The 18,470-nt window shown below is 36.1% G+C and overlaps 1 protein-coding gene across 2 annotated transcripts in view; it reads right to left on the reverse strand.

Moving 5' to 3' along the window:
* nub (nubbin) overlaps nt 1-18,007 on the reverse strand; it is a 110,842-nt gene extending 92,835 nt beyond the window's left edge. For both annotated transcript variants that reach the window (XR_010949984.1, XM_067768917.1), the window contains exon 1: nt 16,993-18,007. Coding sequence is in view for 1 of the 2 variants with exons in the window: in XM_067768917.1 (XP_067625018.1) it covers nt 16,993-18,007 (1,015 nt within the window). In the remaining variant the exon portion in view is untranslated. The remainder of the gene's footprint in view (nt 1-16,992) is intronic.
* Between the last annotated feature and the right edge of the window lie 463 nt (nt 18,008-18,470).

The raw sequence follows: 18,470 nt of genomic DNA on the forward strand, positions 1-18,470 counted from the left end.
TCGTTAGATGTTTTTGCGTTTAGCATCTGGACCGTACAGTCATACACCCTACATGGCAGGCTCAATGGTCCAGTATTAAATGTGATTGGAAAAAGCTCGGTATCAGGAAAGGCTTATGAAAATACAAACGAATATAGCATCTGGTTGCAAATCATGCAAAAAGAATCCCCGCCAATTATACGTTCTTGCTGGCCGACATCATAGGAGGCGATATGCTCATTCACATACTCTGGCACTATGGTATTCGCCTAAGCGCTCACACCGCTGATAAGGAGCCTGCCTTGATGAGGACTGTGGTGGCAAAAGTTCTGCTAACACCCTTAAGGCCTTCAGGTTCTAACCATCGCAAATACTCAACATTTTTATACGCATTTACAATATTACATACATCTAAGTACCCACATACCTACTCACATACATATCCATATATGTGGCATTTTGGCAAAATAATCTATCTCGAGTTAAGATAAAAGTGATATTTTTGCTTCCGTAACCCTTGAGCTAAATGGCTGCTTCGAAATGTTAGAAAGCACAGTGATGAGTTGCTGGTGGTTTTTTGTTATAGGTGAATGTATCGCCATTATCTTAACTCGAGATAGGTTGTTTTGTCAAATTACCACGAATGTCCGGCATTATTAACATATGTACGATTGTACGATCAAAAGATAAGTACAAGAATAATATTCGTCATAATCATAATGATAGGCTTTCAGGCAAAGAACAAGAAGACATACAGCCTTCACTTACAAAGAAGCAGTAAGATTATTACCCCCTCCGTACTCCGACACATTCATTGAGTGGCATCATCCCCATAAACTGAACTCCTCCACTGGCACTTAGATGAAGAAGCTGCAAAGTAACTAAAAGTCAAATCGTTCCATTGGTCGTACGTTACCGCCCAAGCAAAACTCTACCATCAGACAGTAAGTTGCAACGCACGAACCCCACCAACGACCAACGATCAACGAGCACATAAGCAATCGAATGAGAGTGCATCAACAACATTTGCATGTGTTCGTGTGTGAATGTGAGTGCTGCCAAGATCAGGGCCAACCAAGAACCGTGCACGTTATGGTGCCGCACGTTTCATGCAAATTAAATGAAACGTACGCGTACAACAGAAACAAATATTCCCATGGCCGATCTTGTCGGAGCTGAAGCAGTTGACGCAATGAAGGCAGGCGGTTCTCGGTTGATGATATGTAGATACGTATTTACTTGTTCTGGTGGCGTTGTTGGTGGCTTTACCCGCTTTTGCTGTGCTCCTTAACGAAATGATCGTGGCAGCGACTGCTGTTATTGCTCACTTTGCTTCGTTCCCTTCTTGTTTAGCTTCTTCTTATTTAATTCATTCATGTCGAACATTCAGCAATGCAAACCACTAATACATACATACGAACGTACATCTTAGCTGAGTGTCATAAGTCCTGTTCGCAATAGTAATGTGCACCTTGCTCTTGCACGTACAATAACTTAAAAGAAATTTATTTAAAAATTCAAGTTCAGTCTAAAGGTTGATATTCAGTATTGCCACAGAAAATTACTGGTGCATCTGCATATCTTCATACATTCATACATATTAAAGGCAACCAATCGCGGAATCCCGTAATGACGGACAGTTTTTGAAATCCCGAACTGTGCAACTGTGAGATCGTGAGAGTTCTACTGCACTTTTTCATATATGAGTACATATTACTTAGTGTTCAGCTGAACTTTGTGAATCGTTTTTATTTCTCTTTGATCACATCTTTAGTTCCTATTTCGACATGTGAAAATCTTAGTTAATTACCCTTTCCGATTTTTGTTTATATTTAATGGGTCTTAATAAGCAAACTACACAGGCACACTAGGCCAGATTTTATGTGACGCCGTGACGTCTTCCGTCTTAGGCACTCATATTCACATTTACCGTTATAAGAGTTGCAGCTGATTGGTTACAGCACAACTTTTTTTGTACATCCTGTAACGGTGATACTAACAGTCGTCGATTTTGGATATTTTCTCCTGAGAGTCGTATCACCATGAATAGGCGTACTTTAGTAAGCCTCAATAGTTTTGATGAGCACTTAGAGTCGCAACAGACCTGAAGGGCTGGTGTAAGGTGGTGGTAGCCCAGTTCTTGCTTAACTGACTTGAGGCTACATAATCAGAAGCAAAAAGCAGGGTGGGCAGCGAAATCCCAAAGTCTTCACTGGCAGCCACGTTCGGTTTGCAAGTGCCAGTTCGAGAGATCTACGTGACAGTTGGCAGGGATATCCTAATGAAGTGACTCCTGGATATTTTTTACAAGTTTTTCTACTGATGCCACTGCTCGCGTGGTCTCGCAACAAGAGCAAACGCCAGTGCACAGTAGTCTGTTCTGCCAAGTATGAAATTTTAGCCGGTCAGAATGCTGAGTGCTCGTAATTCACAAGCAACTGTTCAAAAAATGTCTAGTGCTATCCACCAGATCAGAACTCTGTGAAAGGGTATTTTTCCTTTGCTACTCGATAGCAGCGCAAAGCAATCCAAGCATTTCTAGTTCTTTACTCTACATTAAACTTGATTGGCAGCCTGCTATCTTGAATAGCTTGTTAAACCGCACCAGAGGTACTCCACCAAATTATGGTGGTACGTATTTGGAAATATTTTACCTTCGTGAATACTGAACAAGCTAATTTTTCCAGTGTTGACAGCTATTTCTGATAATTCAATGGAACTGGTCACAACACCCAGCTATTCCTGTAAAAAGTCTATCAATGTTTCCAAAAACCTCCTTGACAAGGATTACACAAGCCACCACTTGCCAGCCCCTACCCTCAAGATTCTGAAGCAGGTCGTGCTCAACCGCGGTTCAAAGGCGACCGCTATTTCACTTTTTTTGCAAGCTTCATTCCCCATCTCATGACATTGTGGAAGGCTCTTTAAATGTCAATAAATGCACGAAACACGAATTTCGTGCTCTCGAGTGACAAATAGTTTAACAACTGGAAGACCAGCCCTTAAAATAGGTGGCTGAGTTGCCGAACGAAAGAATCCTGCTCCGACCTTCGCCGGAAGTGAAGCATATACCTATGCAACCGGGATATCCTCATATTTCAGGCACCTCAATGGAGCATTATTCTTTGAAGGGCTCTATCTCAGCGTTGCGGACACATTACACCCTTCTACGTAATCCCCTCAAGGTTATCCAGGAGTCCCGCTCCTAATCTTATGTTTAAACATACCAAAATCCACACCGTAAATAATCTGCCACAGATGCTCTTTCCGGTAGTTCCACCATCTTGCAACGATACAATATCCACTTGGTTCGTTTGGGATTCAAAAATCAAATTTTATGGGGACGTGGCGTCGAGAGCGAAATATATGTGGCGGTGGTCAGTTAAGGTGTGCCCTAAATGCAGAAAGTGGGATTATCGGAGATACATAAATCCCTGCTTAAAATAACACCAACCTAACAATTACTGGCGTATGCTGATGATATTGATATCATCGGCCTTAACACCCGCACCGTTAGCTCTGCTTACTCCAAACTGGAAAAAGAAGCGGTAAAGATGGGTTTGATGGTAAATGAGGACAAAACGAAGTTCCTGCTGTCATCGAGCAAAGAATCAGCGCATATGCGCCTTGGCAACCACGCTACTGTTGGCAGCCATAATTTCGAAATAGTAAAAGGCTTCGTTTATTTGGGAACCAGCATCAACACTAGCAACAACATCAGCACTGAAATCCAGCGAAGAATCAATCTTGCCAATAAATGCTACTTTGGACTAGGTAGGCAATTGAAAAGTAAAGTCTTCTCTCGGCAAAATAAAATCATACTCTACAAGTCACTTATCGTTCCCGTCCTGCTATATGGTGCAAAAGCATGGACCATGACAACATCAGATGAAACGGCTCTGGGAGTGTTCGAGAGAAAAGTTCTTCGTAAGATTTATGGACCTCTACGCGTTGGTGATGGCGAGTACCGAAGAAGATTTAAAGATGAGCTGTACGAGCTCTACGCAGACATCAATATAGTCCAGCGAATTAAAACGCAGCGGCTGCGCTGGCTAGGCTATGCTATGCGAACGAAATATGACGCTCCGGCCAAGAAAGTGTTTCTATTGGAACCCGCCTATAGAAGCAGACGTAGAGGGCGGCCCCCACTCCATTGTAAGGACCAGGTGGAAAACGATTTAAACTCCCTTGGTGTAACCAGTTGGCACCGGTTGGCAGAGAGAAGGAGCGACTGGCGCGCATGATTGGACAGCCATAACCGGTTAAACGGTTAAGCACCAATTAAGTAAGTTAGTAAGTAACAATTTGCAGTAAAAGCATGTTTTTTGTTTTTCTTTTTAAAATGTTTCATGAAGATAGGCCTGCCACATCGAAGATCCCATCATCTGCTTTAGCAGATCCCGTTCGGAGTCGAATGTAGATCCCATCGATTTGTGCAGCAACCTGAAAATTATAGAAGATGCTGGTCCCAAGGTCTCCTCATAGTTTACTATCTCTAAGAATATCTTAACATCCCAATAAGCCACAAAATTAACACGCTTTGGGCTACTTTGGGCAATCACGGAACTCAATACCTTTCTAATTGATTACAACAATAAGAGTTTCGATATATGCTGTTAGGGTCCACTTACTAAACGGCAAATTAGCTTTTTAACATAGAACCTGACATGAGGGGCTAAACTCATAAATTTTTAACAATTTTTTTTTAGATTAACTCTGAGCTAAAAAATAACTTGGCGCTTTGCAAGTGGACCTAAGTACTTTTTGTAATAAAACTATAAAACTGTTCTTGCTGTAAATATGCCGGCATTCCGAAATAACAATTTTTCGAGTCCCGAAATCCCAGAGCTGTAAAAAACTGTTCGGTATTGAATGCGCTGGAAATCTTAAAAATACTTGCATTACAAGGACGTTACTCTGTTCCTATTCCTTGTCGTAAGTGAATTGTCTCTACAACTTTCCCCAAAGTTATCTGCCGACACTTAACAACATCCGTTAGCTAATTGTAACCACATTTGAGGAAAGGCCCTGAGACTTTGGTGGGTGATTTTCCCACCGTTTATAAAGCTCTGGAGTTTTTTACTACTAAAAGAAAGAAAACGTCTACATACATCCGAGCTGTTATGAACACTATTCACTCTTCGGTGATGACGAAAAGCTCAAAAAATTAATTTAAAAGCATTGTTTCGCAGAATTGTTGTTTAACTTCGCATTCGAGGTGTTTTTATTAGAGAGTTACACCTCCAAAATTCGCTGGACAAACAAATGAAGGTCAACCAATTTGCATACAAACAGGAATCAGGCAATCTTATATATGAGAAAAGCAACAACAACGCCCCAAAAGATGCCGCTTCAACTATGCGCTCACATACATACATGGACAAAGATTTACTTATGGAACTTATGTTTGTATATATGTGCATTAGGGTGGTTACAAGGTATATGGTGAATTTTAATTTTTGTTCAATCTTTCGGGGCACCCTCCTGAAATATGCCAATAGATCAGAAAATCATTATTGCAAAGTTTCAGGTCGATCCGATGATGTTAACACGTGCCTCATTGAGGCCAAAGTTAGGAGAAACAGCGATTTTTCAGAAAAAAATTTAGTGTTTCGTCAGTAAAAGCGAAACCATTTATGCCAGGAACTTCACTCGTATATCATTCGATAGTTAATTTTATTTGTATTAATTTTGATAATATTTTTATAAAACGGTTATTTTTGGCAGTATTTGGCATTTATCCGATCAGGGTTACCTATCGAATGATATACACTAAAATTTTTTCTGAAAAATCGCTGTTTCTCCTAACTTTGACCTCAATGAGGCACGTGTTAACATTATCGGATTGACGTGAAACTTTGCAATAATCATTTTCTGATCTATTGGCATATTTTAGGAGGGTGCCCCGAAAGATAGAACATAAACTAAAATTCACCATATACCTTGTAACCACCCTAATGTACATGCATATATGAATATGCAAAAAGTTGTGTTAGCGTGGTGGCAAAATGACTCTCAACATCATAATCATCATTAACTGTGATAATGAATATTTGAAATAACTTATCGGTCCGAGTTTTAAGGGCGTAAACGTTCGTGGTTAACAATGTGTAGGCATCGTTTGCTAAAATTGTGCAAAGTGTGGGAAAATTATTCCTAAAAAGTCCGCATGCAAACAAGATGAACCAGATATACATACGTGCATATGTAGGTACAAATGTAGTTGTGAAACAAAAAAAGCACAAGGAAAATTAAAAAAAATCAGTTAAACGAGCCGTCAATATCTATTCATCCCAATTTCGGGAGTTTTTATAATTATTTTTTGCAATTGTTTTTGTTTTTATCGGCCTATTGATAAATCATTCAAGGTTCGAATCGAGCTCAAGGCCAGAACAATAATTTTTTTCTAATGATAATCCATTGGATCTATCTGCGCAGCTATGGCAGGTTGTCTGAAAAAAATTTTCTACTTACTATTCCAAAAACAAAATACAATTTTTCAAATTTAGAAAAATTAAAAAATAACAATAATTATCATTAGAAAAAAATTATTGTTCTGGCCTTGAGCTCGATTCTAACCTTGAATAATTATTTGTTGTTTTAACGTAGGTAATTTTTTATACAATATTAGTATCGGGTGCAGGATCTCGCCTATCTTTCTGCTATCTCAAAATTTTGGCGCAACCCTAAACCAAATCCTGGAATCTTATTGTTATAGGAATTTTCACAACTGGATCGGTAGTGTTTTACATTAGTTTTGTTTTTATAAAATTATCGGATTACAATTTATAAAAACAATATACACGTAAAAAGCAAGTGAATATTGACAAATAGTACTTTGTGAGTTAAGAGAAATCGCGATGATGATGAAAACGTTTTCGAAACCGTTATTTGAAAAATTCCTTCTGGGAAATTGGATTTTCGCCTTTTAATCACTAACCAAAAATCTTATTAGAGTCTTATCAAAGAGTCTTAACAGACGTAATTAATGATACGAGCCGGAGCCGTGCGCACCTTGCCCAACAAATATAAAAGTCTCATATCAAATATCAACAGAAATCAGCTATTCTATCAATCAAATTACATGCGCTTGCGCTGCCATCTGGCGAATGCTAGTAACTGCCGGTAATGCAGTGTTAGTTCTAATCAAATATTCACAATAGCGCCATAGTACAACTATAGTTCTTTCAATCGTTTATTTTTAACAAATTATTTTAATCAAATATTGCTAAGACTAGTAATGCCCAAAGTTCATGTGGAACACTGGGGTCCAGTTTTATTGTACTAGAGAAAAAATTCTTCACCAAGATCTCAGGGATTTACAATGTTACTTTAGAGATCAAAATAAAATTTCGTTTTGATCGGATGATATCTTTAACTCTTACTGCTACAATCTAATATTGTGGATACAATTTTTAGTTTCTGAAATAGTTTTGAAGTACATTGGCTAGTTCATATTAAAAGGAAATTGATTACCATAATCCTGCAAAGCTACAATCTTTAACTGTTAGTTTACGATATACCACTCGTTACTCTTTGGATTTTTCTCTTTGTGCTGTTTAAGTTATTTTTGTAGTAACAAGATTGATGAAAACAGACAACCCGTGCCACAGCCGAGATCCATTTCCTCTCTCACGAAATACTCATCTTGGCTTCTTTTCAGAAAGTTCGCATAAATTTTAAGCTGAGAGGTAGCTAGAGGCCAAAAATATTCCATTATATTACAGGCAGTCCCTTGGAACCCAACGTGCAACAGCGCTTCATTCTGAGAAACGGAAGCACATTTTTTTATAGTTGTTGCTTTTACCAAGTTTGTGAAACTTTTTCCAACTAACTCTGCTAGCCCTAGAGAAGGTAATTGCTACTCTTGAGAAATACCTTAATTATAATAGCCAACCAAGGCGCATAATTAGTGATCGACTTATTATCTGAACAGAATATTGGCCACGTGAAGGTGGCCGTCGCATCACTTAAGGCAAACGGACAAATGCATCGGGTGAATAGAATCTTTAAGAAGATGTTGGGGAAAATAGCTGACCCCGTACACCATTTCGATTGGTGTAAAGGCCTGGTGGAAGTCGAATAGGCTTTTAATTCAATTAGATTCATAGCTCTTATCAGAATACTCCCATCCGAATCTTGTTCGATGTGAATACGCCTTCAGTGCTCTGGCCCACAATAAGTTCTGGGACTAGGAAGTATGAAGTAGGTTCAAACAACTTTATAACTAACACGAGTGTAAGAGTTAATTAAAAATGTGTGCATCAACACAAAGGCTCTTATGTTATGCACAAGGTTTTAGGAAATGATCGATACTTTATTCGACACATTGAAAATTGTCAGTTAAACAATTTTCATACGACGGCGTAGTAGAGGCTCATCGTATCCGAAGTTGGCAAAGTGAAGAGAACAATTCCGGCATAAGTGGAAACAGCACGTGACGGTGCATTTTGGAACTAAATTAAAGCTAAGCAGTCTTTTTGATATGATTGCTGTCGATCGATTGTTAGGTTAGCCGAGCTGTTAACTAGCATAAGATAATTTAAAGTTTAGTTTAAACCCTATATAAAAAACGTTTAGGGTAACTCTAGCAATAAGTTGATATGCAAAATAGATTGACAGGTCTAATAAAAGGATGAATCTAAGAACAAGAAAAATCGTTTTTGACAAGAGCTTTATTTAACGCTACATGAAACACTAATGATTTATATTATTTAATGAGAAATTGCTTTAAAAATGTTTTCATTAATTAAGCAATAAAGGGCATTTCCCGTAAAGCAACAACAACTATCATGCATAACTAATTATTCTGCTTTCAAAAATATAAAATTTTTAAGACCCTGCTAGTTGTTTGTATAAAAGTCCAAAAATAAGTAAGCAAAACCCTATTGTACCCAGTCAAATACAAAAACTAGGAGAACTTGTTCAGAGCAAAATCTATGAACACGCTTATCGCTGCTTAGCCATCTCAGATCGAACTGATTACTCACTGACAAGCTTGTTCACCTGTTTTGCTCTGATGCCATCGTAACAACCAACTATTCGCAATTAAAATATTTTAGCTGTTTTCAATTGAGAGTAAATTTGCGTTCGCTTATTAAAAATGGAGCCAATAAAATGTTTAAAGTCATTGAATAAAACTTAATTATGATGCTGGGCTGCTTTTTAGCCAATTCATAAAAGCTGTAAAACTTAAACCAGGTGTTTCATAAATCCATTAGCGTTAAATGGCTATGAAAATGGCATATCCACGCATTTTTACTTACGTACGAGCGTATAGAGCTAAAGTAATCATAAGCACACAAGGATATGTAGATGTCAGAAGACGTCAAAATCAAATTAGCTTTTATTTTAGCGCGCTACTCAAATTAATTACACGGCGCCGCTTTCAACTTTGAAATGGATTGTACCTTCCGCTAAGCGCGAATTGGCAGGACTCTATACAGACGTTCATACATAACAATATATGCGAATGTGTGTGTGTATGTTTGAGCATACATCAACATGACATAACACAATGCACAAGAATTACGAACCGGTTGAATGAATGGTGTTGAAAGTGAAGGTAATATTGACGGCTTGAAAAGTTTCGATCTGATGCTTAGCCTACGCGACGCATGAGCGCAGTCGAGGATATTAGGGCGCAACGACTGAGCTAAAAGTGCTGCCGCTGCAGCCGTAGAAGCCATTATCAAATATATGGGCCGACATCATAATTTAACGCTCCCAGAATGAATTGATGCGGTGTGCGGTTCATTCAGAGATTATGAAACGATTTTTGTTGTTGCCTTCACCTTTTTTCATGCGAATGATTTTATAATTTGTTGGTGCAACATTTCATGTCATTTAGTTACAAACACAAATAAATTTTATTAATAAAAAATTATGTATAGAAATTTCTTCAGAGGATGATCAAGGTTGTCTGTGCAATCAAATAGAAATAAGCGATTTATCTCAATTATCTTTTTTTGTGTTTGCCATTTTAATTTGAATAAACATTTTACTTGCCATAATTCTCTCAATAACTGATTGTTTGATTCTATAACAAATGCACACACACACATACACACATGCAAATAGTTGTACGAAAACAGTTCCTTGTTCGTATTCGATTCCTTATGACTTTGAAAATGATTGGCTCAGTTCTAGAAAACAGTTCGAAACATGGATAATAATAATAAAAAGCGGAAATGCTAATAACAGGTTTGGGCAAACATCGCCGCTTGATCGCTCCAGCCAATATTCGTAGGTACTTGGCCGTCGTCTTTGGCTACGGTCTACCCGCTTTTATTTAATAGCCATCCGGTGGCTCACAACTTAGCAACCTCACAGCAGCAGCCTTTTGCATATGAACAGAGCGTAATCGTCCAACTCTTTTACGATTTATTTTGGCGCTATTATTTATGAAGATAATTTGTCGTGTACGCACGTTTCCTTTGAATTGTTAATACACCAACAACTTCACATCTGTTATGCATGTTATTTGGGCCAATTTTAGCAGTCGAACACATGGAAATTGGCAGAAGAAATTACCATTACGACAACAACAAAAACATGAACGTTGCATAGAATCTGTTTGTATGCGAAGGCGCGGGATTTCTTAAGAAATATTTTCACTTCATTTTATTCTTGTATAATTTAGCCCTATCAATGAAGATGTATGAAATACATTTCGTTACGAATACAGTAATAAATTTTGTAGGGGTGTGTATGCGATATAAAACAATAAAGTAGCAAAAGACCCCCCTTCATTTGAAGTTATTATTGCAAAATTTTTTTTTTTTATCCTTGCAAATGCTGGAAATTTTTTTGAATAAATTTTTCATTATTATTCCTTGTAATAATGTTCTGTTTACTTTTAAACATAGTCATTTCTTTCATCGCTTGGTGAAACAAGAAGCATACTTTAAGGGGCCACAAGCTGTGTGGCAGGAATAGCTACATACATATGTGAAACAAATTGCAGAGCTCAAAAGAACATTGATTTAAATCGTAGAATTTTTGAGGGCCCAGCGATTAACATATGGATTATAAAAATCGAATTCAAAAAGACAACAGTTCGGCTAAATTTGCAAGGATTATAAAAAAATTTCGCAACAACAGCGTTATCTAAGCTTTAGTGGTTCCGAGAGTGAGTAGTTAATTGTAATAGGTTTAGTATATGTTGTTTGAGTGGACTGTGTGTTCTTTTATTTTGAGAGTAAAGCTTCTCATTTCGCTGTGAAACCAACTTATTTGAATATTTTACTAACCAGTTGAGGATTACGAGCGCACTCATTGCATTATGAAACAAACGACAGTTCAAATCATAAAAGCTTTAATATAAATAAAACTATTGTTTTAATAACAACAAAAACGCCATATATATTCTGTATACATAAATTTGTAAGGATTATCTCACTTTAAAATTTGAATTAAATGATCTAAAGTTTTTTTTTGAAACTGAGTCGAGAACTGTGCGTGTGAATGTGCGAATTTTCACCGATCAGCTGTTAGTTCCGCTACTTGGTAAAATTTACAATGGTTAGTGTACACTTAAGTGTTAAGATGTACCATCTACTGTTCTGTCGTTCTTAGCAAAAAAAAAGCTATAAAATGCAAAAACGTATCTGCATCAAAATTCCTAAAAGGCAGTCACTGAATTTTACTGCCTTTTTGGTAAGGATGGCAGTATTGTTCGTACTGAAAAACGCCAATTATTTTTATTCAAAATTTGAGTGTATTCATAAGACAGATTAGTGAAACGTACCGCTTCAGAAGTCGAATAATTAAATAAGTTCAAAATATTGTCGAATAGTTTCCAACCGAACCTGAAGCTAAACACTCCCGAAACTTTGATAGAAGCTGTATATTAATTGGCTTAATGGAACATGGAGATCAAACTTTTATTACACCTAAGCTTTAACGTTGTTTTGTACAAAGTTAGAACATTCGTAGAAATATATCCCAGTCAACCGGAAATGCTGGAATATTTTAATTTGGGTTGAATTCAATCGAAATCATAATGATAAATTGTTCGCGGAGACTCGATAAAAACTTGTTGTTCTTGAGGGGATGGCCTTTTTAAGGACTCTTTCATGAAGAATTTGACAATTTCGTATTTGAAAAATTATGATAAATCTGCATCATATGTTTTCATGCAATAAACGAAAGCAGCTTAAACTTTAGTGTTTCAAAAATTTTAAGAATAAAGAATTTAGCAAAATGAAAATAAGAGCAAGAAAGACCTTGGGAGAACTTCTTTAAACCACAAATGCAATGAAAAACAATTTAAAAAAGAAGTGAAAGAGATATTAGCTATCATCCGGTGGCAAAATCCTGAGCCAGATAAATAACTTTGCATGTAAATGCAACAACAACGATTTGAGCCAGATAAATCCAGATAGAAGTCTGGTTCAATTTGTTAATTACTTCTTTTTATGTTGGCAACGCGGCCTTTAATATACCTACTTTTTCAAAAATAAATGTCGCTGCTTAGCTTTTCGCCGTATGAGTTAACTGAAAAACAGCAGCGAGATCTGCCTATCACATTTCACGTGTTCGAAAATTTCACGACATCTGCTTCTCAAGTCTCTCAATGATCCAGAGCATTCCCGTGAGAATTGAGCGTGAGCCGGAGCTGTAGAACTCACTGAAAGACGGAAATTATAGTAGTAGATATCCAACAAAAGTATTTGCCGTTTTAGAAAATTGTAATAAGAAGAGGAAGATTTCATGCGATTGCCCCGATTGGATAAGGTTGAAACCTTGCGCTCAGGGGTAAAAACTCTATGAAAAATTATAAAGTAAAACATTTTTTTTATTTATCGAATAATCGATTGTACTATGCTCGCACATCATAAATATTTAAATTTAGATCCGAATTGGCATTCATAGAATATTGTGAATTTTTCCAACTCTGCAGCACGACTTAACCGTCTCCAATCAGGACCAAAATTTTTTTTATGTCTCTCACCTTGTTATTGTTTTACCAACCATCCTAATGTACATAATTACATACATAATATGCTTTCAAAGAGAATATACTTATTGGCAATACAAAATTCTAAAGTTAAAATTCCACAATTAAATAATAATAAAATTCGAATAAAAGTGCAGTTGTTTATGAATAAAAATATTTAAAAAGCAATAAATGATACAACAAAATATATAAAAGATGCATAAATATTCATATAGATTTAGGTTTTAAGCGTGCGAGGTGTTTATAACACCATGCAGACATACAAACATGCATACATAAACTGGAGTATGTAAATATGTATATCAAAATTTCGCATTATAGAGTTCATTCTGCCAATCATTAGTTTTACGAGCATCTTTGCTTCTATGTATGTATGTACATATGTATGTATGTATACATATCAAAGCTTTGGCTTCTTTTGTGCTCCTGTTGGGCGTTTCGCTAACCATTTGGTGCATGCAAACATATTTACATATAGATATAGAAATAAATGTAGATTCACCAGACCGGACATCACACTACATAGTCTGGGTTCTTAATTAACGTCTCTGACTATTTCGATGTGTATCCCCACCGGCTCATTGTCTATTCCGTCTTTGAGAGTTAGATACTTCGTGATATTCTCTAATCCCCTGCACCGCCCTTCAAGTTATAAATGGCATAATATTAATAATTTTTAAACACGCAAACTTAACAAATGTTTCGCATTCGTTTTTGATTTTATTTTTATTTTTTATTTTTTTTTGTTTTTTGTTTCATATTTCTGATTGTTAGTTGCAATCACATATGCATATATAGACACATTTTTGTAAAGGAGTTACCCTCTAGGATAAAACCGGATCAGTTAAAATTACCGTTTACGTTTGATGCTCGTCGATCGAATTTCAGCAAATAAATGCGAGGGTACTCCAAAAAGAAAAGTCGACATTCTTTCGACAAGTTCGCTACATCAACACTTTTTTATACAATTTTTTCTTGTGCTTATTCAATAAGCTTAAATGAACCAATATTTTTAATGTGCCCCGAAGAACTATTGACTTTATGACCTTTTAGAATTTGACAGAATGGGCATTCTAGAAATACCCGCTTGGCGTTATGTAAAAAGACTATAGTTATATTTTTAGTAAATTGCTACCATAGCAAAAACATAAAAAATGCATTTGGGCTGAATAAGACGTTAATTTGGTATAGTTTTTTATCCGATTTCCCATTGGAGTAAAACCCGAACAAAGGTTTTTGTATTCGAAAGAGGATTTCTCATTCGAAATTTTTGTTAGGCTTTAAGTTGAATAAGTTCTTCTTATTTCAAAGATATATATCGAAAATAACAAAAAATAACTGTTAGTTCACCATATGCTAATATTTTGAAAAGTGCAAAATATAAAAGAAAATATGAGTTGACTTTATGACCATTACCGAAACGCAGAGTGATCATAGTATGATATTTGCATCGTTGACATTGTAACCTTTTTAAATTTGACGTTATGACCACTTCATATAGTCATAACTTAAGATGGCCTTGGGGCTATTTGAAGTGGTCATAAGTTCAATTGACGTTATGACCGAACAAAAAAGGGTTTGTACTTCCAAACCGTCTATTGAAAATTACATATCGCTCATTTGCTGCAACGTCGTCATAACTCAAAAAACACAATTTTTCAGGAGAGCCATTTAAAGATTTTAACTGCCATATGTTGCGCATATAAAGGCATATTTTCATTTTTATATCACGTGCTAAATTTTTAACTGATCATGAAGATTTTTTTATACAACATAGATCATGATATTGGGTACGTTTATATGTTATTAACTCAAAAGTCGTGTTTTTTGAGTTATGACGACGTTGCAGCAAATGAGCGATATGCAAAATAAGCTTATTATTATTTAAATAATATAATTTGATTTGTCTCAAAACTTCCTACAGGGCTTGTTTATGCATACTCACGTACACAAATACAGATGTACATACATATGTGTGTTGGCGAAAAAGTTTGTTGCTTCATTTTATTACTTTTGGCAAGTCTGAATCTTATTCGCATAACATCATTTACATATTGCATTAATTATGAATGTATAAAAAGATAATTGTATTTTAATAAGCCAATTCTAGGCTACATTGTTAAATTTTATAGAATGCATAGATTTTTTGATAGACACACATATACATAAATATATTTGAGCTATAGTTTTGAGCTCACGAATTAAGTTGAATAATTGATTTTTCTACGAATTAAATTATTAAAGTCAAGTGGATAATAGCTCAAGTATGTGAACATGCACATGTAGTTATATACATTAGAGTGATCTTCAAAAACCTAAATTAAATTATTTTTCAGGTTCACCCTCTTAGATCCGGGTTTTCAGTGTGAGCTTAAGCCACAGTTAAAGTTGGCAAGAGTTTAACCCAGCCACTTCGACCGCTTAAACTGAGATGAGCAGCAAAACTTTCTATTATCGAACAAAGTGGCAAGGTTAAACTCTAGCCAACTTTAACTGTAGTTTAAACTCGCACTAAAAGCCCGGCCTTAAGTGGCAATACTACGGTCATATGTATAGGACGTCAATGTTCTGACTATGAGGACACATATTGTTATATTGTTGATCATAGTATTGCCTCTTCAAGGGGTAAGATCGAAAAACTTCATTCCTTTGATATTTTTGGGGCCATCCTTATATATTACTAATAAACGCATCTATGATCGAGTTAGTCGGATTTAAGTATAATAATATCTTTGATGAAATCCCTTTATATGTAGAGCTCATTGTGAAGAGCTGTTAAAAAGATGTGCTTATGGGTATGCTAGACAGGATTTAAGATATTTTAACGAATTTAGTGCACTTCCGCTTATTTTCAACCTTCTGCTAACGTTCGAATCACTAAACTGTTGAATAAATTACTCCAATATTCAATAATGCAAAATGGTCTTTATTAGACTACTTTCACAATAACACTTCTACTTCTCAACAGATAGCGTGCTTAAATCAAACTGATTACTGATTCTCAGCTTTACCTCCTTTTATACTCTGTGATTTCCTTGTTCGCATACTTCTAGGCGTTTCTAGAATTTAACTTAGTTACCAGCTATAAAATTACCAGCTATAACTACAGATGTACGTTATAGCTTCTCACATGCGCATGGATATGTGTGTGATACTTGCACAAATGATTGCCTACTTTTGTGAGCATCTGAGATAAGATAAATGCATGCGTTTGTGCGTTTCTTTCCGATGCGTGTACGTACATACATGTAGACATAATGATTGATTAGTTTATGTATATATAAGTAACTGCTTGCTTTATTGTTGTTGTGGCTTTATTTACTTAGTATCAGTATAGTGATGTGAGTATCACTTAGTGTCATTAATATTCGTCACAATATTTTAAGTATTTTCGGGAAAAAAATTAATAAATTCGAAATAAGAGGTCTGACAATTACAGTTTTCTTTATATGTATCTATGGTATTTATATTCGACAGGTAAATTATATCATCAACGATATGAAACCCCACCCGCTTCAATCAACAGATTTGCTCCAAAGCTGATTTTAAAAAGATGGTCCAATTTATGGAAATTCTTCAATGCCGACCGAAATGAAATCCCAACCAAACGACAAAACGGACACAAGAAAAACGAAGGAAAAAATATTTAAACTTTTGTTTTAACTTTTATAAACTCTGAAATAAAGAACAGAAAATAAAATGTTTAATGAATTATTTTTCCTTAATGTTTTGCCAAAAATTTATCAAAACCCGATGTAGTTTCCAAATTCAGAAAAATTGTCGGCAAATTGTTTCAAAGATATCCCGACCTAACCTAACCTAAGATTGGATGGAAGAAAAAATTAGTGAAAATTTTTGGAACCTGTTTTGAATGGCAGAAACGGATGTTAAAATTGCAGTGATATTCGCGAGGTAAACTCCGCTACGATTAATTATCGCACCTTTTTGCAAGTATAAAAGAAAGGCGTTGACAAAAGGTAAGTGTTTTGTGGAATTGCCCTTGTGTATATATACATACAAATATACGTGTAGGTAACAAATTGTGTACTAACCATTAAAATTTTGCATGCTGCCTTTTGTGCTTCGCTTGTTTTGACTGGCAATCGCTGACGGCTGAATCGTTGTTGCCGCCTCCACTGCTACCAATTTTGACTTTTCTGCTACCGCTACCAGTGGTTCTCTAGCTTTGATTCGGCTTTTACCTGCAACAGTGGCTATAGTCGACATATTTGTTGAAGCTGCAGGCGATTTTGGCGCAGCATATCTTATTTCATTACTCGTTGCTGCTAATAAACCTGCGTGCCCCGAATCGAGGATATTCATTGATGAATTACGCATATCACCTTCAAATATCAGCGTTGAAAGCACCGAATCTTTTGTTCCGGTAGCTATTGTTGTTTGTGTTGCTGGCGTTAAAGCATTAGATGTAGGCGCTTGAAACAATTTACTTTGCAAATCAGTAGTGATGACGTCACCGGTACACATTGATAGTTGTTGTTGTTGGTGCACTTTTTTGTAGCATTTTCCCAACTTTGGCGCTATTTTCTCGCCACCATAGAATTCTCTGAATATTTTCTCATATTGCTCACGCTCAGACTGCATTGCAGCACTAAAATATTGTAAACTATTCGTATCGAGCATTCCGCTTGAGGAAAAGCCTGAGGGGGATGATGCTGTCAAAGGAACTTTTAAGCCAAATAAATTATTTAAATGCTGCAACGGTGTTGTATTTGTGCCAGCATCATCGCCTGGTTGCAACATTTGTTGTTCGGCTTTTAAATTTTGGTTTTGCATATAATTTTGTTGAAATGAATGACAATTTTGCTGATATCCAAATAATTCTAGGGAGGAAGTGGATGCCGTCGGTCTCGGCTCACCCATAAACGAACGTTTCTTAGCATCTTCAGTGGTCTTTTTTGTTGACAGTTCATTGAGATATTTGCTTTCCGGCTCATCATCGGCATTTAATCTATTCATCACGTAAATATTGTTGTAGTCCAGGAACATGCCGTACGCGAGTTGAGCAGCACCAATACTCGTCTGATGATTTGCTAACAATAATGGCATAACGACATCAATTACTCGCATCTAATGTTTAGTACTTGGCTAAAATAATGGCAGTCATTCTGCAGGAAATCACAATCAACTCACATTTCATAAATATATTTGTCTGAAAAAAGAGGATAGAAGAATACGTCCTTGAATTCAAATTTGTTAATTCAAATTTGATATTAAGAATGAGTAAATTTTTTATTTGCCTTCGAAGTATTTCTTTTTCTGTATTCTTCGTTTAAGCTTAAGTGGCAAAAATCGTTCCGATGGTGTTTGGCAGAGTTGCAAACTTGTTCGAGGCCGAATAAAACCACGAGATAAATAGTGGAAGGAGGAGCGAGGAAATAAAAGATTTAAAGTCAAAGCCGATTATCAATTTGCTATCGAAGTGTTAACAGTCTGTTATCGATTAGTTATCGATTTGTTGTAGAGGGGCTTTCAATTCATTATGGAAAAGTTTTTATTTATTTATAGAACA

This window comes from Eurosta solidaginis, chromosome 2 (assembly GCF_040869045.1).
Source record: "Eurosta solidaginis isolate ZX-2024a chromosome 2, ASM4086904v1, whole genome shotgun sequence".
NCBI lineage: Eukaryota > Metazoa > Arthropoda > Insecta > Diptera > Tephritidae > Eurosta > Eurosta solidaginis.